The following is a 24,051-nucleotide window of genomic DNA, read 5'->3' as shown; positions in this document are numbered from 1 at the left end:
TGGACGTCTAAAAGCATTTAGAGAAACCAGTCAGTGTTGAGAGATTGCTGTGTCACGGGTGTGGAACGCTAACATGCAGATGGCCTAGCATCACTGTGTGCTGTTCTGGACCAGTAAAAGGGGCCTTGATTTTTGATTCTGTATACACAGAGCCCCAGCCCTGGAAACCGTTAGGAATCCAGCATATGGTCCCCCTCTTTGTCATCTATGTACGGTTAGCAGCTGGACCCAGTGTGTAATAAGGGGCACAGTCACATACTCATCTGAGAATGAGGACACACAGCTAGGCAGTGCTTACTGTGCAGCCAGTCCTTTCCTCTGCAGTCCAGAGCAGGTTCCCGAGCCAGTAGCTTCTGATGTGCCCTATGGTTTGACCCTACGTTCCTTGTCCACTCTGCCCCCAGAATGTACTGTGCTGCCCTGCACTTGGCCCCGTCTGTACTTTTCTTGTGCCCACCCCCACCTCACTGTCATGTCTCCCTCTCTCTCTCTCTCTCTCTCTCTCTCTCTCTCTCTCTCTCTCTCTCTCTCTCTCGGAGAATCTGTGGACTCTGGTTCTGGTTCATATGCTCAGCTGCTTTCTTTGATTCTCAGCCAGAAGCAGCCAGTGTTGTTTATCTTAATAGACATCAGACATGTAGTTTGCACTCAGTCTCCCTGCATGTGTGTTTGTTTACACACATGTCCTGGATGACTTCTGTCATTGGCACCTAGTGGGTTCCTTGAAGGTTTATAGGTTGGCTGTATCGTAGAACACAGAAGAAACCGTAGTCAGCAAGAGAGACAGAGTGTCACCTGTGGTTTCTGTGTAGGGATGCTTGACTTAATCTTGGTACTTTTATGCTTATTAAAAGAATACTAATTAGCACCATCAAGGGACACAGTGACAAGAGGTATCAAAGCATGAGAAAACAAAACTTAAGGTGAGAAGTAGCCTCCTTAGGTATGCTTTTGCTCACGTGTTCCCTTTGTTTTCTAGGTCCGGACCCTATTTGTCAGTGGTCTACCCCTGGACATCAAACCCCGAGAGCTCTACCTGCTCTTCAGACCATTCAAGGTACTTCATGAATGTGTCGTCGTCGTGGCTTTAGAGGGGGGAAATGTTAATAAACAAAGGAAAGATAATCTCAGCATTCTAACATACAGTCCGTCTCACTGGGAAGGTAGACTAGCCTTGTCCTTCGGTCTCTGACAGCATTTTCAGAGCATTCTGTCCTCTCCCTCCTGTGGATAGGCAACCGGCCCAGGCATTGTCTACTCTATGAAGGTCAGCTTCAGCAACCTCCAGTCAGAGGCGATCCCCTAAGCGCAGAGCATTAAGGGTCCAGGCTGGGTCAGGAAATATGCTAGCTCTCTGGAAGATCACTTACCTAAAGTCCTGGGTTTGATTTCCCCAGCAGCACCCCTCCCCAATGAAAAACATATGGGTTACTATGTATTTACAGTTGAAATGCAGTAGTGTATTTCAGGTCTGTTCATGGGTGGCGCATTATTGACTATAAACTTTTCGACAGTTCTGTATGGCTGTGAATGAGCATTTCTTTCTTTCTTTTTTTAATGACCTGGATTAAGAATCTTGTGTTTCCTTTACACCAAAAGTCATAAATGTTCAACAGAACAAAATGTTATATAGAACTGACTTTGTATGAACTGAAGGGAAATTTTTCTCTAGTGTTTAATGAATTGTCTAATGGAGTTTTCTGCCAGAAATAAAATCACCTTAGAGATACTGAATGTTGCTGGATTGAAACCTTAAGAATTTGCTTCAAGTTAAAGTTAACCTTAATGTTGGGTGAAAACTGAGGCAAGTATGGTGGCAAGAAGAAGCCTTGAAGCTTCGCCTTTGGAAGCTAGAATGTGACGTGGAAAGTAGCATGAATTCAGGACTTGTTAGTTAAGAGAGGTTTTGTTAGCAGCAGGAAGAGTACGGAAGCTTGGTATGGACAACCTTACAGTTACGGAATGGCCTAGGTTTCTGATTCAAGACGTCTTAATTGAAGGAGGACGATTGAGAGGGTTCAGCTGGTAGGCATGCGGCAGCAGAAACACGAGGATTGGGAAGGAGAAAGGTTCAGGGAAGAGGCAGATATGACCCCCAAAGATGAGAGTATAGTTGATGTGCCAAGGAGGCACTGTGGGAGTGTGGAGAGATAGGTAGCCATTCCCATCATGCATCAATAGCAGTGACAGCAGAGAGAAACCATTGGTTCCTGTTTGTTACCCTGCTAGTCCAGTCTTCCTGAGTGAGATACCATTTGTCCATCAAGGCTTGAAATCTCCTGTGATTTCTGAGAGAGAGAGAGAGAGAGAGAGAGAGAGAGAGAGAGAGAGAGAGATCCCCTTGTAAAGCAGGAAGAGGCAGTGCTGAGTTATCCCTTTCTGCGTGGATGCACTCAAGGCCTTGGATGTAAATATTTACAGTAGTTAGTTGGCAACTCAGTTTTCTGCTGGGAAAATGTGAGGATGAAGTCAGGACCTTGGAACATCTCTAGCAAGCCTCTTTGAATTACAGCCCAGGGCAGCTGACCCTGCTGTGCAAGCCTGTCTCTCTCTCTACACTGATACCATTACCTGTCGCTCATGTCAATTGGTGTATTTCCCCCGTGTCACCTTTCAGTGAATGCTGTCAGTTGTTGATATTTCCAGAAGAAAGCAGTTTTCTTCTGAAGACCTAGGAAGAGGGAAAGAGAGCTAGAGAGAGACAGCAATGCCTTTCTGAGGAGGAGCTGGAATAGAAACACGGGGAGGGGGTGTCTTTGTGCCTGCCAGACTCTACCATGGAAACTGGAAACTGGCTGTCTCGTTAAGCAAGCAGAGCTCAGCAGAATGCTGTATCTCCTGCTCAGGCCTTCCTGGTAGTTTTCATATAGTTTTCCAGTTTGGTTTGTTTTGCAATCCTGGGAGCTAGACCCTAGGCTGGCCCAGCTACACACGTCACCTGTGTGTCTCGTGTCTCTCTGTGAGGCGTTCCCTGGGTAGCTGTAGAGGCATCTGCGAGAAGGGCGACACAGTTGCTAGTCTTCGGCATAAGTGAAGAAGACAGAATTGTAATGCTCTCTTCCTTCCTTCTAAACTTGCTCTCTGTTTTTCAGGGCTATGAGGGTTCTCTTATAAAGCTCACATCTAAACAGGTAAGAATTTAGAACTTCTAAAAATGATCACCTTTTACTAATAAAAGCCTAATAAGTATTCTTTTGTTTCAACTAGGATTTCACTGGTGTGTTAGGAAAGTTAAAGGTGAGATTGATTAAGAATCAGCATAGGAAAATGGTATATAATTCTGTAGTCTCCAGTTAGGAAGTTTTTGAGACTCAGAAGGCATAAGCATAGCGCCTCCCACAGAGTTACATTGACACTAATGGTTTCTTCCAAAAGTCATATTATCTAGATTCTAAGTCATAATTTTTGCAGTTTTTTGTATATATCATAGTATTGTATATATTGTTATAGAAAATAAACCTCAAAAGTTTTTTATTTACAATATATCTTTATATATATTATTAAATGTAGATAGATAGATAGATAGATAGATAGATAGATAGATAGATAGATAGGTGTTTTGCCTGCTTGTATGCTACCTCTCTCTCGTCATTGTCGATAGAGGCCAGAAGAGGGCATCAAGCCCCTGGAACTCACACAAAGCAGTTGTGAGCCACCATGTTGGTGTTGGGAACCAAACGTAGGTCCTAAAGTGCAGTCAGTGCTGTTAACCATGGAGCCATCTCTTAAGCCCTAGTCACGCTTTGCAGTTTACATAGGAATATTAGACGTTAAACAATCATACTGTCCATTGAACCTATAAAAGCACAGATAAAAAGCCAGGAAGTGGTGGCACATACTTTTAATCCCAGCAGGTGGATCTTTGTGCATTGGAGGCCAGCCTGGTCTACAGAGTGAGACAGAAAAATCTGTCTCCAAAACAAAACAAAACAAACAAACCTACTGATGAATCCCAGGTATAGAGTGAAGTGTAGAAAGTATGAGTTGATGGGGTTCTCAGATTAACTGAACGTGTCTTATTTTTGAAGCTGAAGACTTCTCAGTGAGCCACATAACCTCTGCTGCATCAAAAATGAGCTAAATTGCAGGCAGCCTACCCATTGAAAGATCTAAACGGAAACGGAGCCAGCGCCTGTTACTTTGAGCAGATGTTTTAAAAGGCACGGCTTTGGATGTGAGATGGAAAGGTTCATTTTGTAGCCTTGGTTGCGCAGTGAGACCACAGGGCCTTTTACCATCTTGTCATTATATTCCTTGCACTTACAGTGAACCAAAAGCTGATTCGGTTTCTCTTTGCATTTTAAAAGACGAAGAAGCTGAGGTACAGTGAATTTGATTTAGGAAACTAGAACCTCTCCAACCCAGATTTTCCTCTGCCCCCCGTTCACTGCTGCTCACCTTCCAACCACCTCTTTTTCTTTTTCTTTTTTTTTCTTTTTTCTTTTTCAAAAACGTGATTCTCTATATTCTTGGCTGTGCCCTTGAAGAACTGCCCTCACCATCCCTTTGATTCACGTGAGAAATTTGGTGAAGCCACGAGGTCCTGATTCTTTGGGATTGGCTTTCTTATTTCTGCCCATTGCCTGTGGTCATTTCTTTATTTTAGTTCCTCAGTTAGACACTACCCTTGACTAGAAAACAGACATTCCTTGATTTTGGGTTTGTTGGTTTTGTTTTGTTTTTTTTTCCTTGATTTTTTTTCTCTCTCTCTTTCCCCCAGCCTGTAGGTTTTGTCAGTTTTGACAGTCGTTCAGAAGCAGAAGCTGCAAAGAACGCTTTGAACGTAAGTGTGCATTGCTCTGATCTAAGTGTGCGTTGTCTGATGGAAGCGTGCATTGCTGATTGTAACTGGGCCATCGCTCTGACCTGGGCAGCTCCTTAGGTAATGCAAAATGGTGGCATCCCAGGAGATCAGACGTCGCGTGCCACTGGAGCGGTTAGTACCAGAGGCTGCAGGAGCCGTAACAAGCGACACCCAGCTTCTTGCCCCACCACATGCCATTAAAGAGACAGATAATAGTGAGACAGAATGTCTCAGTCACTGTGCTGTTGCTGTGAAGAGACACCATGACCATGGAAACCCCTACAAAAGAAAGCAGGGCCGGGGGGTGGGGGTGGGGGCCTCATATAACGTCTAGGCCTTTGTGCAGGGACACCCCTGACACATGCCTGACCTCAGCTTTTCCTTAGCCGGGGAGGGAAATTCTACAACCCCTTTCTTGTACTCTTGGCTCTAAAGCCAGAAACACCTGGCCGAAGCTGCCAAGTTCTGCTACTTGGGGCTGGAACCTGCTCTCCTTTTTCAATAATATTTGCATCAGCTTTCTGTTTCTTTAATTCCTTCTTATAAATTTGAAGCTTAGTTGGTTGGAGTCTTGCCTTGAGGTCACCATTCCTTTATCCTATTTAGCATCAGGCTTTCCTTTAAACTTTTTATCTCTTTCAGTACTGGGCACTACACGTTCTGATGCTCCTTTTACCTTCTGATGCTCTCAAACAGCATATTGTTATTTCTCTTTGTCCAGCTTGTTCCTTTTCATTATAGATCTGCAGAAGAGTTATTACTAATAATCACATAACACAGCCAATATTAGGTCCTCTTAAAATCTCCTGCCAATGCCATTAAGCCCAATTACTTTTAGGCAGAATTTTAGTTTTTTTAAAAAAAGAGTGTAGCCACATCCTTGGCCAAAATACCACAAGAGTAGTCTCTGGGCCCTTTACTAATATTCTTCTGAAACGTGGAGCTGGGACCCCACAGTTCCAATCACCTTCAGCACTGGTCTCCATGTTCCTACTAGGATGGCCCGTTAACACCCCCACCTCATCTCCCCCATACCCTGCTTAAAGCATCCAGCTGTTTTTGTTTGTGAGTTTGTGTGTTTTGTTTTTTTCCTAGTCCAAAGTCCCAAAGTCTTCTCATATTCTTCCAACAAACAGTATGGTCAGGCCTGTCACAGCAATACTCCACTCCTAGTAGCAATTTCTTTTTTTGTTCTAATGCTCTAAAGAGACACCACAACCATGGCGACTCTCATTTATAAAAAGAAAGCATTTAATTGGTGGCTCGCAGTTTCACAGGTTTACTCCATTATCATCACGGCAAGAAGCAGGCAGAGTCACACATGGTGCTAGAGGTAGCTGAGAGTTCTACATCCCAGTCCATAGACAGCCAGCAGCAGAGCCTGGGCGGCTTCTGAAAACTCAAGGCCCGTCCCCAGTGACACACTTACTCTAACAAGGCCACATCTCCTAATTCTTTAAAATAGTGCCGCTCCCTAAGCATCTAAATATATGGATTTGTGAAAAATCATTCTTATTCAAACTACCACAAAGAGATAGGAGGGTTTGTGGGGTTTTTTTTGTTTTTTTGTTTTTTTTTTCCAGTTATACTGGTATATGGAAAAAACAAGAAGGCCCAGTAATCCCCCACCAAACTCCATCTGTGGAGTTCTGATTTGGTTTAAGGAGGCGCCTGGGATGTACATAGCTCAGAAGTTCTCCCTGAAGCTGGGGCCCACCTGCTCTCACTGCCATCATTATCTTGGTTCCTGGTTTGTGTTGCAAGTTGTCAGCTGTCTGTGTAGTATCTTTCTGGGGAATACAGTCTCCTTTGGTGGCACAAGGATCCCAGCTTTTCCTCTGAGGGAAATTCCACTTCCTTAGGTCCTTTCTTCAGTTGTCGAATAGGTAAGGGGTAAGGTATAAGTATCTGTCTCTTTAGAATGTCTTTGCTGCTGGGCTGTAGCTTAGTTGCTTGCCTAGAATGCAGGAAACCGTGGCATTGATACTCAGCATGGCATAAAAGCTCAGTATCATGATGCATGCCTGTAATACCATAATTTAGTTTAGAGACAAGAGGATCAGAAGTTCACAGAGGATAGCCTGGACCATCCACCCAAAACTTACGATATAGGTTTTTTTGTTTGTTTGACGGTTTTGAGATAGATTTTCTTTCTGTAGCCTTGGCTGTCATGGACTCATTTTGTAGACTAGGCTAGCCTTGAACTCACAGAGATTCACCTGCTTCTTCCCAGAGTGCTGGGATTACAGGCATGCACCACCACACTAGGCTATTGCTACAGTTTAATGGAAGACTACTTGCCTATCACGTGAAGGCTCTGCCTCCAGTACTTGGTACTATGAAAGAAAGAGAGAGAGAGAAAGAAAGAAAAAAAGAAAGAATATTTTTACTCCTGCCAGGATGGTTACTGAAGAAGTATGAGTGCCCAAGTCTTATGGAGAGGGATTCAGCGGTTTAATTAGGCCTCTTGTGCTTTCTCCTAGATTAAAACCAGACAAATTATTAAGTAAAAATTTGCTTTTCTCCAGCAGTCTTACTGAAGTGCTTGAAATATCTGGTGTGGGCCATATTGTACCAGGGCTCCGGCACATCCGTGAAGGCATGCACCTGGTCTGTCTGCCGTACGGGAGCTGATACAGAGCATAGGTTGGTCACCACTGTGCTCTAAACACCACGCCAAGAACAAATCAAAACCTTGCCTTTTTTTCCTTCTTTATCCTGTTTACCTTTTAGAACATTTGCTTTTAATGAGCCAAACTTTTTACTTATTTGTCTCTTGCATTTGAAGTGCCCTCAATGACATCCTCCGCCCCTCGATTTATCGACTTTTGCAGAGGACTACCCATTCGCCTAGTTTCTTGTCATCAACCTTAATCAGGTTGATCTGGTGCTCAGCAGAGCATCTCCACCAGCTTGACATACATAGGCTCCCCACAGTTGGACACAGTCACACAAAGACGAACCTGGCACCTGTCTAAGGCTTTGGCAGCTTCACACATGCCACTTGCTAGGCCGTCGTGGCTGAGGGCAGTCTCCAAAACCTCTTGTAGAGCAGTATTGACATCCATTACACCTCTACCATCGGTGCCTTCCTTGACCATGGGGGTGGATTCCAGGCGAGGCCAAATCTTGAATGCACCCAAGCCTCTGCCTCTGAGAAACTCTGGCAGCAACTTCCTGTGGTAGCAGGGGCAAAGAGAGCATAATTTTTATTCTGATTGATTGAATCACTGGCAGCACACGCCTTTGATCCCAGCACTCAGGAGGCAGAGGCAGGTCATTTTCTCAGTTCAGGGCCAGCCTGGGCTACAGAGCTAGTTTCCAGGACAGCCAGGGCTAAACAGAGAAAAACCTGTCTTGGAAAACCAAACAGGGGAAAAAATTGCACTTAGAGCTTTGTCAGAAGACATTCCGTGCTATTATGTTGTAGTAAAGTATAGTTACAGGTATAGGCATTTGTATAGACACACACTTTTTTTTTTAGCTTGTGCCACTGTTCTTCTCATAAGCATTTTCTTCCTTTCATATGCTGAAGCCACATGTCCCTAAAGGGGTGAAGACAGCTGAGTTCAATTCCTACTGGCTGCTGAACGCTGGCCCTTGAGGAGTTTCAGTCAAGTGTGGCTCTGGTGTGCCCCAGGCAGTTGGCAGCAGTTTGTGTTAGTGCTCCAGGGTGTTCTGTCTGCCCCATGCCAACTAGCTACAGGTCACTGAGCTTTCTGGTCCTAAGTCCAGCGATAGCTTATTAATCTCTATGTGCCAGCTCTCCTCTCTCCTCTCAAGCAGCAAGCCTTGTGGTAGCATCCTGTCCCCTTGCCATAATCATTCGTGTTGGTTGCTAAGATCGTCAAATAATAGCCATCTACTTTTCTGGCTTTCTGGTGGGTGTGGCAGGCTTGCTTTTATGTGTGGAGTGGTGAGCTGCGCTTGCTTAGAGCGGACTTGGGAGTGCAGGTGCTTGGATCATTTCTTGATTGATGTTCCCAATTTGTGTGCATCGTATTAGAGCTTCACCATACCTTACAAACCTATGCAGTGCTGGGTGTTGGTGGCCCATTCCTTTAATATCAGGAGGCAGAAGGCAGGTGGATCTCTTGATTTCCTGTTCTGTGAGTCCAGGACAGCCAAAGCTACTCAAAGAGAAAACTATTTCGGGGGGGAAGGAAAGAAGCTTTCTCTGCAATTCTATTAGGGAAACAGATGTAGAGGGCGGTGAGTAAGGGTGGGGATGGAGCTAGGGGACTCAGAATCGGACCCCTACATCTCAGCCTGTTCTGCCCTGGCTTGTTGCTACACTATATCTGGTGGCACTTACAGACTTTACTTGTCCTGTTGTCCAGGACAGGTAGCCATGGTAAAGTTTGTATGCGACCATAAAGCTTGGTTTCCCCTCTCTATAGATAAAAATGGGCCTGCTATGTTGATGTTCATGAACATAAAGCTGCTGCTGATCTTTCTGGGGCCTGACCTGTTTGCTCTTTCCAGGGTCATCTTTGGTAATTGGTGAGTTAAAGACGCATACTGCCTGCAACTATTGCAAAAAAGCTCATTCCTTGTGTCATTTGTCGAGGCGGCTCGTTCCAAAGCGTCCCCTCTGATCCTTAGAGGGTAATTCTGTGCTGTAATATTTGGTTTGTTTCCACTGTTGGGAAATGTAAACCTTGATCCAGAAAGAGCCTCTTCTGGAAGACGCCACTGTGCACATCCGCTTTCGTGTTGGGAGCTTTCCTTGGTGCTTTGTCTTGGTTTCTGCCTAATTAAGTCATTGTTAGCTTTCTGTAGACAAATGATTTTAAACCCATTGGTCCTCTACCACTTGTAGCCTGAGCTTCAGTCAGCTGTACAGCCTTTGGGGACAGTGTCCTCAGTTTCTGTTAGCACTCAGCTATGCCCGGAGGTTGTTCGCGTCCCCTAGAGTAAAGGCGTATTTTGCTTTTGTAGGAAAAGCTCCCAAATTAGGCTATGAACAACTCAAACCCAGATTTCTCTTTTGGTTGCTTATGGTTCTATTAGTCACATGATTACAAACCGTTTCCATCCTTGAACATGACAGCAAAATGTCTAGCGTGCTTTGCCCTTTGCGTACATTTGTCGATTTTGGATAGTTAGTTCTTTCCATAAAAATGGATGAGGACGCTGGTTAGACCAAGTTTACTTGTAGCTTGTGCTTTTGGGAGGTAAATATAGTGGTATTCTCAGGTTAGCCTGATTTAGTCAGAATGCCAGTTTGTGGAAATTTTTAGCAGAAGCACACAAGCCTAAGGTTAAAGCCCTTGAGCAGCGTGGAATGCTATTTCTGGTGTGTCTTAACTGATCTCTTCCCCACTGCCATGGCTTGCTAATAGGGTTCTTGTTTTACTGAATGCTGATCAGTAGGAACCTAGCTGAGGTTCCCCGAGGGTGATAGAAATGAGTGGTTCATAAAGCATCCCAAAGTCTTTATGTACATGCCAGTAATTGGATTTCTCTCTTCCCCTTGTCGTAAATAGCTTCTCCATAGGTTTTAGCTTAGACTTTGTTGTAGATTATAAGAAAACTGGAAGGTCTGATAGGATCAAGTTAATATATTACTTTAGGTTGCCTTTGTGATTTACATTCTTAATTAGGGTAGTGTGGTAGTGTGTGTGCTCCCAGAATACACTCACTGAACTATGTGATCTCTGAGTGACTGCAGGATTTCTCTTAATTGTATTGTGTTGTATTTTGCATATTCTTAGAATGTACTAATTGATATGTGTGACCTAATGGATAGTTTTTTGTTTTCTGGGTGGTGGGTTTTTTTTTTTTTTCCTTTAAAATAACTCTTGATATAATTCACGGTCCATACAACTCAGTGGTTTGGATTACATTTTATTCAGGTATTTTGAAGTTATGCTAACACAAGACCTTGCCATTTGAACAACCTTTAAGCGTATAATTTAGTCATTAGTTATATGTAGAATATGTAACCTTAGGCAGCCAAAAAGTAGATTAGAGGTGAGTAGGGACTGGGGGCCAAGACACAATGCCAAGGTATTGCTTAACTATTACAATTTTGCTTTGTGGTAATGAAATGTTTTAGGAAATAGTGAAAATTGCATAATAATTGTGATAAAAAAACATTTTTGGCTTTTTGTTCATTGGTTATTTTTGAGACAGGGTCTCTTTATAATCCTGACCGTCTTGGAGCACCCTAGGTGGACAGGCTGGCCTTGAACTCATAGAGTCCTCTGCCTTTCTGTTTCCTGAGTGCTGGGATTAAAGGTGAGGGCCTGCACCCTTGGCTTGAAAGAGCACTGGCTAGTGCCACAGACTGCTTCCTCCCCAAAACCAGCCAACCAACCAAAACAACAACAATCCCTCCAAACATGTTCTCAGGAGATCTTCATGACTCTGACCAACATTGGAGGAGACATTTGTGTTGCGGGTTGTCTATCTACAGTGGTTCCAGCCTTTCACCTGACTTCGTTTGATTTGAGGCACACAATTCGGTTGTCTTATGCCAGGTCCCTCATCTGTAAGATGAGGTTGTACATGACTGTAAATTGTCAAGGGAAATCACTAATTGAAAACACTCACCTGTGCCGGGAAATACCTTTTCAGTCTGCAGGTGCCATCAGATGCTTGTGTACACTGGGGCACCCAGGTACCGGAGGAATCCCAGGACACATAAAGAAGGCCTTTGGCTTCTGTCAGGAAGACGCCTGTGCTGTCAGCTTGCTTCCTGAAACACAGGCTTTCCTGACAGCTGTGGAAGTTAGGACTTTTGATCTTAATATTTACACAGCTTGTGAGTTGGGTCAGTTATTTCCACTAAACAAAACTTTTCACCAATTCAAGTATCCAGATGGCCTGCCTCAGCCTTCCTACCCCCACTAGGCACCATGTCAGTATGTTTCTTATCATTCTTGAAATTTTCTCCCTTAGTTTCTCTTTAGCCTATTGCTCAAGGTGGTTGAAGAGGCCCCGATTAATGAGAACCCAGCTGGAATTTTTGGATGGGAAATATGCAGGGCTGCCAGATGAGATCATGAGCCTGACCCACTGTTTATCTGTTAAATCTGTTTATAACTGCTTACTCTTGGCTTGGAGAGTTTTTAAAGCAGCTTTGACGTCACAGAGTTGGGGACTAGAACTATGCTTGTATAGAGCCTCATGAAATGGAGTTCTCTTGGGTCCTTTTCTTTTTCTCAACCTTGTGCATTATTTGGGGCTTCAAAACTGCCCAAGGGCCAAGGAAATGGCTTACCTAGTTCCATCCTGGGTCCCTCTGATGTCCATTCAACTTCTGGGATACATGTGTTCACACACACACACAAGCATGCAATTCAAAGAGTCTCTGTTACATTTAAACCCACCTCCAGCTTTACCATAAAAAATAAACTACCCTAGATGGCTCATAACCCAAATACAGTTTGAAAACAGCAAAACCAAAAAAGCACTAAGCAACAAGTGCTTGGCACATGATAGTTAAGGCCTATGCTTTCTCCAGTTCAGCTTTGATGTCTAATGACGCTGCATTCTGGAATGTTCATTAAACTCCTCTTGGGGGGCTGGGGGTGTATGGCCCACAATTTAAAAATTGTGCTGAGAAAAGCTGGGAATGGTAGGAGAGAAAGCTGAAAGATGGTCTTATGATGTAGTCAAAGACAGTCTCAATCATTGGCCAATCAATCAATCAATCAGTGTTGTGTTGAAGAAAAAATATATTACATGTTTTACTGAAGTATGAAAATTTTTTACTCCCATTGTTCGTCCTTGCCTTAGAAGAATATATGTTATTTAGATTTCTTGAGCATCTGGTGGGAAACTGGAAACTGCAGATCAGAGGAAGAGAGAGGAGCCTCCTTTCTTCAGGGAAGCAGGCCGCCCAGCGATGTTGTCTGTGCACGGGCACCCGGGTTCAGTGAACAGAATGATGCTCATGCGCCATGTGGTGGCGAATGACTGCTCTGAGTAGGTGCTGCCTGGGGATCTGCACTAAATAGATCTCAGCCACATTAAAAAGGATCCTGCATCTGATACTGTCCTTGCTCCAGGTGCCTTAGGCACCTCAGATGCTGTTGAGACTCTAATTTCCCAGCAGTATAAATATAGGTAGAAAACTCAGTGTTTGTGGACCGTGGCCGGCAGAGAGCTACTGAGTTGTGAGGGGCAGCTCTAGAGTCTTCCCATCCACGTAACTTACTTCCCAGCACACCTGGGCTTCACAACCCACTGTATTGTCTTCCTTTTAAGCGATTTCTACCCTTGCCCAGTGACACAGGTCTGCCCTTGTGGTCTTAAACATATGACTAGAGTGAACTAGAAATTGGCAGGTAGAGTGAGTCTTGGCCCCTTTAAAGAGGAACAGTGTATTTGGCAGGCCACGGTTAGGTTTATGGTACGTTTCCCCTGTAATGGATCTTCGTGCTTTCTAGTCAGTTACATGCTTTGTGCCGTAATGAATGTCTTTACAGGCAGTTGAATGAGAGGACCACACTTTCCTGCTCTTTCTTGTTTCTGGGGGGCGGGGGGGTAGACCCAGTTTCTTTCACATGCTAAGTGTTGAGTATTCCCGAGCTCAAATGCCATCCCCTCATAAAGATTTCTCCTGTTTTTTTTTTTTTCCTTCAATACAAGGTCAGCTAAGGTTTCTTGTATGTAAGTAAGTGAGAAGAGAGAGCAAATGTTTCTAGTGTGAGGAAACATATTAGCTAATGTAAGAATAGAAAGAATAAGATATAAAATGGAATTCTAAGCAGGAGCATCAAAGTTCAAGGCCAGCTTCAACTATGTTAAAAAGCCAACTAACGGTCTGTGGAAACTGGGTAAGAGAGCTTGCTCTGTAAACATGAGGGCCAGAGTTACATCCCCAGAACCAACATAAAGGCCGGCTGTGGTCGCGCTTGTCCTTGGGACCCCAGTGCTCTGTGTGAGAGGATGCAGAGACAGGAGTGTCACTGGGACTGGCTGGCCCTTAGCCCCGGGTTCAGTGAGAGACCCGATCTCAGAGGATGGGAGGGGAGGATCAGGCCCACTCTCATCCTCCGCTGCTCTGCCTGTGCATGTAGTAAGCATGTGCACCCCACACGTGTGCATGCTACCCCTCCCCCACATACCAGAGAAGAGGCAAAATAATAATGAATACATTATTTTTAACGAACATGATTAGACTTAACAAAATCTGGGCAAAGTCTATTTTAAAAGCTAATCGTAAATTCTAAAACAGAGCATTAAGTTCCAGTAAAAGGACATTGAAAAACTAAGACGCTTTCCTGAGAAACTGAGACACTGCAAAAAAAAACATTCAAAGCTTTTTGTTTTGTTTCGATTTTCTAGACAGGGTTTCTCTGTTTAACCCTGGGCTCACTTTTTAGACCAGGTTGGCCTCAAACTTGCAAAGATCTGTCTGCCTCTGCCTTCCTTGGTGCGGGGATTATAGGTGCCCAGCTCCAAAGAATTTTTTTTTTTTAAATTACTCCCTGGCAACTTATTGTTAAGAGTTGTTTTAAAGGTTCAAACAAACCAGGGGCTGAGGACACATTCCTTTAATCCTAGCATATGGGAGTCAGAGTCAGACGGATCTCTGCGAGTTCAAGGCCAGCTTGGTCTACATAGCAAGTTTCACAGCATCCAGGGCTACACAGAGAAACCGGTCTCTAAGAAAACAAACAAAAAGTTCAAAACAATTTTCTCAGAATAGCAGTTGAGTAGAAAATTGTTGAGTAAACTGGTAACAGTGGTCCTTGCATTTTGAGTCTGATGTTCTTCCTTTGTTCACTGCCTATAAAGCATAAGTGAGTGAGTGTGCGAGTATTATGAAAGAGTCGTTTCAAAGTGGTGTTATCAGACATGAAGATGAATTTAGATGGAGAAGATGTTCATTTTAATGAACAAAGTTTCAAAGTATTATTTCTACACATCCTTTGGAAAAATAATATATAGAACTCACAGAAAATCCTACAGCATTTCCCTAGAATTTTGATGTTCACTTCGAGAAATGTCATGATTTCCAGATAAAAGGCCATGAGGAGAGCAGGTCACAGATAACTGTATGAATTGTGTAGACAACTCAGAATTCTAAACAAGTAACAGGTAGTGAAGACTGTATTGTGGCCCAGGTAATGGCAGCCGAGAGCGCCAGTTTTTTCATCATTTTCTCATCATGTCCTTGTGTTGTCAAGACACCTATCTTCGCTCAGTCTTCCAGCCCCAGGCCCCTCGGCGTAGGATCACAGCCACGACCTAGCCATGCCTGCCTCCTTGAGCTGCAGAAAGCCTGCTTACAAGCACCTTCACAACTAAAACATACTAGCTGCTGATTTAAAATATACTGTTGGCTGTGTTAGAATGGTTTATGCTGCTGTAGATAACGTTAGAATTTGTGCCTATAGAAAGATTTATACCCCAGTCTGAACAGAAAAGGGAGACTGGGGAAGGAGGGACAGTGTCGTGAAGCCAGGGCCTCTTGCATGTGAGGCGCGGACCCTACCACTGAACCGCACTCCAGCCCCAGCTATGTCTGCTCCTTAACCACTGTTGGAGATCTCAAAGGCAGCCTTAATCCTGACTCCATAACTTTTATTTTTCAGACTCTTTAATCTTCAGTTTTCCTCCCTACCAAAATGTGTATAAGCAGATGAAATTACATACATTTTTAAAGATTTATTTCATATATCTGTGTGTATGTCCGGGTGTGCAACAGCACAGGTGGAGGCCAGAAACAGACATCAGCTCTGGCCTCTGATGGAACTCTAAACTGCTGAACCTTCTCCCCAGCCCCTGGAAGCGAGTACTTCAGAGGTACTGACATTCAGCATGGTAGAAACACAGTTGATTGATGATGATGGCGACCTTCACAGAGAGCTCCGGTATTTATTCCTAAAGTACCCTTCCCTACAGAATGGTTTAAAAATAACTTCTTTGGAATTCCGAGTTCCATTGAGGTCAGAGTGTTTGTGAACGTTGACTCATTAATCACCAGTCAATTCATCTGTCCTTCCCCAGATCTCTTTGAGATAGGGGCAAAGAGCCGCAGTATTGCCCTCAATAGTCTCCGGCCTGAAATATTGGAAAGCAAACAATCATACTGCAGTCTCCACTTTTCCTCTTTAACACTGCATCCCTGTCCATGTCTACTTCCAGTTGGGTTTCTGTGTAGAGAGCCTTCCCTTTATTCAGCTGCTGGGGAGATTTCTGACTTCGGGGTTATTGCGTGGATGGAGAAGCTCTCAATACAAGTGAACTTCCAGTGCTGCTATGGAGAGGGAGAGCCATGATGTGGCCTCCTCAGGTTACATGCCCTTTGCTTCATTGTTTTGCTCTCTGTACAAAACAGGAAACAAACACTTTCCTGTGGACTCCTAAAGTTTGGACTCTAGTGTTTATAGTATGTTCAACCATCTTGGGTCTAAGCTCCAAATTCTCCATTGGAACAAGTGTGTGAGCTATATATGGTTTATGCTAAAGGCATAAAAATAGTTTAAAAAAGCGGGCCATATAGCTCAATGGTAGAATCCTGGTCTCTTGAGTGCAAGGCTCTGGGTTCAGGCCCCAGCATTATATATATTTTATATGTTATATATTATGTAATATTCATAATCTTGACTAAGGATGGGTGTAGCTCAACTGGTACACTGTAGGCCACCTACTCTGCTCAAAGCTCCGGGTGCAAATCCCTGCATGCCTGTCATCCATCTTCAGCTATGTCATGAGTTTGAGGCTAGCCTGGGCTGTTAGGAGACCCTGTCTTCAATAAAAGAAAAGAAAAAGAAGAAAGTTGTAAGGTGTAAATGCTACCCACTTAGCTCTGCATTTCTACTGGATTTTTGAGACTTCTCACCCCACAATAAATAACTTGTGTTACTGCAGTCAGTAAATGACTTTGAGGATAAGTAAATAATTGGGTGTAGATCTTACCCGATTTTATCTTTAGAAAAGCAGAAAGTGTGTGAGTGTGTGTGTGTGTGTGTGTATGAACATATAATGAACCTTTCCCTTCTGAGGAGTTTCCACTGTCTGGTGGTGGAGCTTTAAAATAATTGTGAGGCTGTGGATACTTGCTTCTTTAGCATCGCTCTTCATTCATGTTGGGGAAAGCAGGGAGTGCACAGAGTGTGGGAGTGGGAGAGCTCCCTGCCGAGAAACTGGACAGCAAGAGCAGGGCTATAAAATACGCCTGAGGGCTCACTGCAGCCGATGTCTGATCTTAAAATGGAAGCATTTAAAAATGGCTCTGGATAGTTCAGGCAACTGTCTTTTCTCAGTTGTAGAGTCTGTTTATGTCAGCTTTGTTTTTCTCCTCTCCCCTGTCCCCCAACCCCCTTCTACACCAGCCACTAATAAAAGCTCAAAGTAAACTTTTCCAGAATGATCCTTAAAGCCAGCTAAATGGTCCTCAGATGACCTAACAGGCACTTAGGTAAAGCTGGGAGAAGAACACGCTAAATGTGTTTTCTTAGCCTGTCTACCTTACAGTGCTCTGCTCTTCATATGGTTTAAGCATAAGACGCCAGGGTGCTCACGCTTGGGTTTTATAATTGTGAGTCTCTATGTTGTATGGTGTTCGTCAGGAAACACATCTCCACATTTGTGAAGCACCTTCATACGTACCTGGGGCCTGTTGTCTTGTTCTGCTTGCTGTAAAGATGTATGTATTAAACGTAAAATCAGACCTCATTTTCAATAATTAGAAGACATAGTTTCTCTTTCTGACAAATCATCCTTAAAACCTTAGCCCTAACAGCACCAGTAATCCTTTATTTTTTTTTTATTTGTTTATTTTTTAATGTTTACAAAAGGAATTGTGTCTTTAAAACACCTGTGTAGACAGGTAACAGACTGCAGATGAAGTTAGTATCCCGAAACTCAAATCTTCCCAGAGTCACCCCGGCCTTTGCGCTTCGTACAGGCTGTCAGGCTGAGCAACTTGCTAGGTCTTGTTTTGATTCTTTAAAGACATAGTTCCACGTGTCTTTCCTAGCTCTTGGGAGGCAGAGGCAGGTGGATCTTCGTGTGTTCAAGGCCAGCCAAGTTTACATAATGAGACCCTATCACACATACACATGCACACAATTTGTTTGTCTGTTTGTTTGTTTTTCTGTATTTGGAGAGAGAGAGAGAAAGAGGAAGAGTTTGAGTCACACATGAAGGTCAGAGTTCTACTTTCAGGAATCTACTCTTCTACCATGTGTATTCTAGGCATGGAGCTCAGATCATCAGAGCTGATGGCAAGTGTCCTGTACCCACCAAAACATCTCACTGGGCTTTCAGCTGCTTTTTAAGTTCCAGGGCACTTTGAATTCACACATAAGTCCTCCTGGCCTTTTGTCAGCTACACTGTGACAAAAGACATACGTTTGTATTTTGTTTTTTTGTTTTTCAGCTGTCCTGGTTCAGTAATACAGACCTGCTACAAAGTGCATTGATTTAAGCATATGTTCACAGGCAAACATATAACATGGAGATCATTTACATCCCCACGCCAGCAGAACTTTGTTTCTGCTCTGATTTATTTTAACTACTGTACTTATTCTTTTACAGTTTCATCCATACATGTAATTGTACATGTGTGTGCCCTTGGACCTTGCATCGTCTCCCTTTTCTGAACCCTTCTTCCCAGGTCCCCCTCCTACTTTCATGTCCTCTAGTTGTGTCTCAGTGCGTTTAATAAAGGTCACTTGTGTGAACTTGGAAGTGGGTAGGTTACTTATGTGTCTGTTATTCTGGATTTACCTTTAAAACTCTGTGTGCGTGCCTGTCTGTCTATGCCACGTGTGCGCAGGCGCCTAATTATAGGCCAACCTGATTATGGGTGCTGGGAACCAACTCCTTTCCTCTGGAAGAGCAGCAGTGTTCTCAGCCACCAACCATTTCTCCAGCCCCCTAGATCTCTCCGCATTGCTGATCCAAACTCCAGCACCCACTCTTGGTTTTGTTTAGTTTTGTGTTTTTAGACAGTGTTCCTAGATGATCTTTTCATGTTCTATTGAATGGCCTTGAACATGTGATCCTTCTGCGACCACCCAAGCGCTAAGACTATGGTCTTGTACCATCACACTCAGCCAGTGGAACGTTAGTGATCAAACTTACTCCTGTGTGCTGCGCACACTCCCTGACCACCAGCTGAGCTACGCGCCTTGATTGGCCCTGTTGAAGCTTTCCTTTTGATTCCCATTTGTTTGAACGGAAGTATTAGGAGTAAATCTTTGGGACCGGGGTGGAGGTGGGGCTTATATGTGCACGTTGTCCCAATAGTGAGGAAGGTGGAAAGGATGATGATCATTTTGGTTCAGAAGCCTGCCACAGCTACTTTGCTATTTCTGTGTTGTAATGGCCAGGACACATCTGTCCCGTCCGGAGCAGTCGCCTCTATTCACTTCCTGGATGAAAATGCTGTTGTCAGGATCCCTGGGTGAAAGAGTACCACCCGCTCTTTGGCCCATGCTCCTTTTCATCCGGTATCTATTGCAAAGCCACGCTGTAAACTTGTGCTTTAGTGAGCGGCTGGCTGGCCGTATTGGGCTTCTAGACAGCCCCTTCCTGTCATTGTCAGTGTACAGGTCTTTCAGTCTTCCTTTTCACGAGATTTTGAGAACATAGAGGCAAAAGGTCAAACACCCGCGCCCTCTTAACCTTTTAGAAAACAAACGCTGGTCAGCTCCGATTGTGTTGACATGTTCAAGATGGAGTTTATAGTTTCTTCAAAGGCCCTGTCATGACTTTATAGTCCTCCTATACAAAGCAGATTCTCCAGGCATGGTATGCACACAGGGGATATCCTGGCTAAAAGAAAGTCAGTGTGTTCTAGTGGAAATCACTTTAGCTCCTGTGGATCCCCGAGTTGGATGCCTGACCTTGTGGTGTCTGTCCACCTTTGTCTTGCACCAGAGGGTCTGTAGATAGCCCGGGGCCTACAGAAGCTGGTCTGGCTGCGAACCCCACAAAGGAGGCCTGCAAAGCAGCACAAAGTTCGGCCTTCCATGGAGGAAGTAAAACCATGTGAACTAAAAGAATGATCTCAAATGCCAGAACACTAGACTGCATCAGGGCTCCTATCGCTGACACCCAGCTAACAGTTTCAGAGCCCAGTATGAATGTCACCCTTTGCCTTTGAAAGCAATGCAAACACCTCTCCAAAAAGGTGGGAGAGAAGGAGGTTGTGGGGTGGGTTGAAGTTAGAGAGGTAGAAAGAACCTTCCAGAAGAGATAGGGACAAGAAAGATCACTTAAATTTGGGGGGAGTGCGTGTGCTACTCGAACGACCCAGGCCTCTGGGATCTGTGTATCTCATACACTGTTAATCTAACCACCTGCAGGAGAGGCTAGTCACAGATTCTCTCCACAGCAGACCCCGAAACGGTCTTCACCCTCAGTTTATAGCTTTGAAATCAAGCATACAGAAGACCAGCACCGAAAGGGAGTGTTTGGTTCCAGGCAGCTGTGGACTTCAAAGCCTACCCCGTAACACTGGGTGAGAACCTGCTTGAGAGCCTGCGTGCGAGGAAGTTCCATGAAACTGTGACCTCGCCCCCAGGTGCTGCTTTCATAATTGCCTCTGCTGATGGTCTTCCTGGACCGCTGGCTTTCTCACTGCTTCTGACTAGAAAGTGGAAGGGTATTAACCAAGCAAGACCACCCTGGGGCAGTAATAAGGGCTTCCTCATTGTGTCCTTAAGACACATGCACCCCTAACCTGAGGCAGCTGGCTTAGTGACGATTTGGAAGGCGGGGGAGGGTGGGCGGATGGGTTACAGTGCCATTTCATCACACTAATGAGAGCAAAGGCTGCATTACATTTAGGGAAATGGCATGGTCAGTCGGAAATGTCCTCAGACACCATTCCAGAGCCGGGATGGTTAATGAAGGATGACATTAGACTTCTGTCTCGGTCAAGTTTATGGTCTTGTGGTAACCTTAGAGGTAAAAATTACACATTCTGGAAATTACGGCTAAACCTCTGGATACATTCTAGACTAGGCACGGGATAGATTACTCTGAGGTAAAGCCAGGACAAGCACTTCTTGGGGTTAGTTGGAATAAGAAAAAGAACAGGGTGTGATTGGTGCGCTATAGTTTCTCAATGGGCAGCGGCCCAGCTGTCCTTGCTGTGGTGTTAACAGTCCTGCTCTTTCTGCCAGCAATGCCCTTATTTAGGAAAGGTATGAGACGCAGTCGCATCTGACGGATGCTTTCCATTGTTCATTCTTTTCTGGAACCCACGTGCACCCAGGTTTCAGCACAGTGGAGAATGGACAACAACCTTGATTTTCATCTGAACAATGCCGTCTTTATAAAACGAGAAACCTGCCCCAATCAGGAGAAACAGAAAATTGGATTCTGGTGGCTTCTCAGTCTTCATCTGGGGCTGTGAGTGGATTACTTAATGCAGGTGGATCTTCCCTTCTTCAGAGGTTCCTGACATTCACGATGAGCCTAACACAGCAGCCCCCACACCCTGCTGGGCCTTGAACCCATGCCTGTTGCATTCTGGGCAGGCACTTCCCATCTCAGCGCCTTGATGAGGTTTGTGCTGCCCCTGCTCCTGTGAATGCCCCTCTGTAGCATTCTTCCTTCCTCTCACCTAACACCAGGTGGTCAGCAACCCCCAACCACACACCCTCACAGCTCCAATTATCCCTGAGTGGCCGGGATGCAGGGCCAATGAGCAGTCCTGCCCACAATTGAGACCGCCTAGGTTAGGAAGTCTCTAAACCTGTGAATTTCCTGCTTTATTCTCTACTGAGCAGTGGAGACTCCAGCCTGTCCTCCAGCTTTCTGTTGCGATTTGTACTGTTTTCATTTTCTCAAATTGCTGCAAATTTTCACTGGGACACAATGGTGTTTATTACATGGTAGAAATTTTCTAACAGTAATTCAAGAAAGATTTTTTTATTGTTTTGTTTTTTTTTTAACCCCTTCCATTTTTTTTTATTTTCAAGTAATCCTTTTTCATTTCTGTTTGCAGTGGGCTGTTCTTCCTTTAACTGCAGGCTGTTGTCTAGGAATGAATCCTACCCACTCTGTTAATTGACGGCCTGGAGTGGTTTGCCTTTTCCCTGTCACTTAATGTTTAAGGCTCAGCTGAATGAAAAGGTTGTTTTCCTGAGACCTCTAGGGGACTTTACATAAAGCCTGTTCAGAATCTGTTTCTAATCTGTTTTATGATGCTTGCAGAAGTGAAAGCTGATAACACTCAAGAAAACTATAAATCTGTTTCACGTTTCAGCGCCACGAGACCTTGGAAGCATCTTTAGATTGTATATTTACCTGCTGCTCTGTGATGGAAAGGCACGCTGTCAGCGCCCTTAGAAAATAGCTCTTATTTCTAACTTTTTTGCTTTTAATTTCTGAAAATAAATGGCAGGCCTTTCAACTTAATAGCCTTCTATTCTGTTGAAAGCCCTGATCCCAGGATACTTTCCCTCCCGGTGACCAAAATGCCCTTTGAAAGCAGAAGACTTACCCTTCCTATAAGCCGTCTTGAAATATAGCAATGTAGGAAAATGCAAATCAAAACTTTAAGGAGATCTCCCTTCACACACAGTAGGCAGCTGACAGAGACAGACACCATGTAGTGTCTGGTCTTAGAGTGGGGAAATCTCGAGGCTTGGGCATTTGTGATGGAACTGCAGTAGCCGGACAGCTTTAGGTAAGTTAGCTGTTCTTCAGAAAACCAATGTAGAATTACCGCATGAGACAGTTCCCCTCAGAGGAGGTAAAGACATGTGTTCCCAAGTGTCTGAGCTGGCCTCATTCACAATACAGTAGAAGAGTTGAAACATGGCGGTGAGATAGCTCAGTGGAGTGGAGGCCCTGTGACCGTGATGGACAACCTGAGTTTGATCCTTCAAACCCTGTGGTGTTAGGAGAGAACTGGTTTCCACAAGTTGTCCTCTGACCTCCATACAGGTACCAAGGGGCATGGATAGGTGCATACACATAAAGAAATTTCAGAAAATTAAATTGAAACAATCTAATGCTCATTAACTGGTGAAAAGTTGTTGAATAACATGTGGTCAGTTAATATCTGTACAGTTGAATATCGTTCAACAATTAAAAAGAATCAGTGAAACTGCTGTGTGCTACAGCAACGTAAATAAGCCTGGAAAACATTAGTTTTGATAAAGGGTCCTGTCAGAAAAGACTACTCGGTAGGTTTTACTCATTCAAGCCGTGTATCATTCAGCAGATTGAAAACATTATTATCAGTGCTTGTTGGTTAAGAGGAAGAGAAAAAAGAAAAAGAGTAATTGCTAATGGACATAGAATTTTTATCTGAAGTATAAGAAAAGCCTCAAATACATTTCTTGTGGTACAAGAAGTCCGTTTTGAGACAGGGTTTCACTGCATAACCCAGGCTGCCCTTGCGCATGAACTCCTGGCCTCTCAAGTGCCACCTCACCTAGCCAAAGGAAATATTTTGAACATAATATTGTATGATTAAACCATCTCCAGCCCCTGAGTATCTCGACTGTGGCTTTCCCACACACTGTTGTGATTGGAAAACTTGAGTTTAAAGTGTTTTCAGAGTGGGTAACTTATCATCCGGTTCTGGTCAGCTGTAGAGGAGAGAAGTGAGTTTCTTACAGAAGAAGCAGGTTGCCCGGAGACCAGGCCGTGTTTCATAATAGCCAGCCAAGCAATGCTCTCATGGAGTTTTAATCTGAAGACCTAGGAGAACTCCACAGGTCGGCACAGTTCGCCACTTAGTTTGCTCTGGAGAGCGAGGTTGGGGCTTCCTCCCTGGTACTGTTTTCTGTTGCCACTGCTTACAGTAACCAGCACTGTTGATTCAACTCAATTGTTCAGTGCTTTCTACTTACTGACAATTGGACAGGAAATCACTTTCCTGACCCTCCCTGCAGTCTCACCCCACCGTTTGAATTCCTAAGCCTTCCAGGGGAAGAGTATTACCTATGTATTTGTGATCGTCACCCACGTGTAGGACATGGTAAGACAGACCCAGAGGTGTGAGCAGGTGTGCTGGCTTCTCTGTGGTCGAGATGGGTGTAAGAAAGCAGCTACTCTTGGCTGTAGGGCAGCCGAATGGCTTGGGAGAACCAGCACATACTAGCAGAACTCCAGAGCACGAGCTTTTACAGCCAGAAACCGAGGAGTTGTGGAGTAGAAGGGACAGTTAGAAGGTCCAGGCCCAGTTATTGGCACAGAAAGGTTGTTGGCTCAGTGGCAAGCTTCAGTTTGACTTGAGGGTCTTCTTCTTGGGGTCCTTATTGGTCCTTCTCCTCTGGGGTCTGTGATGGCAGTTCTATTGATGTTCTCCAACC

The 24,051-nt window shown here is 44.3% G+C and overlaps 1 protein-coding gene across 5 annotated transcripts in view; it reads left to right on the top strand.

The window, feature by feature from the left end:
* The window catches only part of Rbpms (RNA binding protein, mRNA processing factor), a 152,323-nt gene that overhangs the window by 65,998 nt on the left and 62,274 nt on the right, over nucleotides 1–24,051 (top strand). For all 5 annotated transcript variants that reach the window (XR_002476392.2, XM_060381605.1, XM_021636504.2 and 2 more), the window contains exons 2-4: nucleotides 980–1,057; nucleotides 3,093–3,131; nucleotides 4,721–4,783. Coding sequence is in view for 4 of the 5 variants with exons in the window: in XM_060381605.1 (XP_060237588.1) it covers nucleotides 980–1,057; nucleotides 3,093–3,131; nucleotides 4,721–4,783 (180 nt within the window). In the remaining variant the exon portion in view is untranslated. The remainder of the gene's footprint in view (nucleotides 1–979; nucleotides 1,058–3,092; nucleotides 3,132–4,720; nucleotides 4,784–24,051) is intronic.

The sequence above is a fragment of the Meriones unguiculatus genome, chromosome 4 (genome assembly GCF_030254825.1).
Source record: "Meriones unguiculatus strain TT.TT164.6M chromosome 4, Bangor_MerUng_6.1, whole genome shotgun sequence".
In the NCBI taxonomy this organism is placed as follows: Eukaryota; Metazoa; Chordata; class Mammalia; order Rodentia; family Muridae; genus Meriones; species Meriones unguiculatus.
The sequence above is the reverse complement of the archived record's forward strand: the minus strand, read 5'-3'. Positions and strand labels throughout refer to the sequence as shown.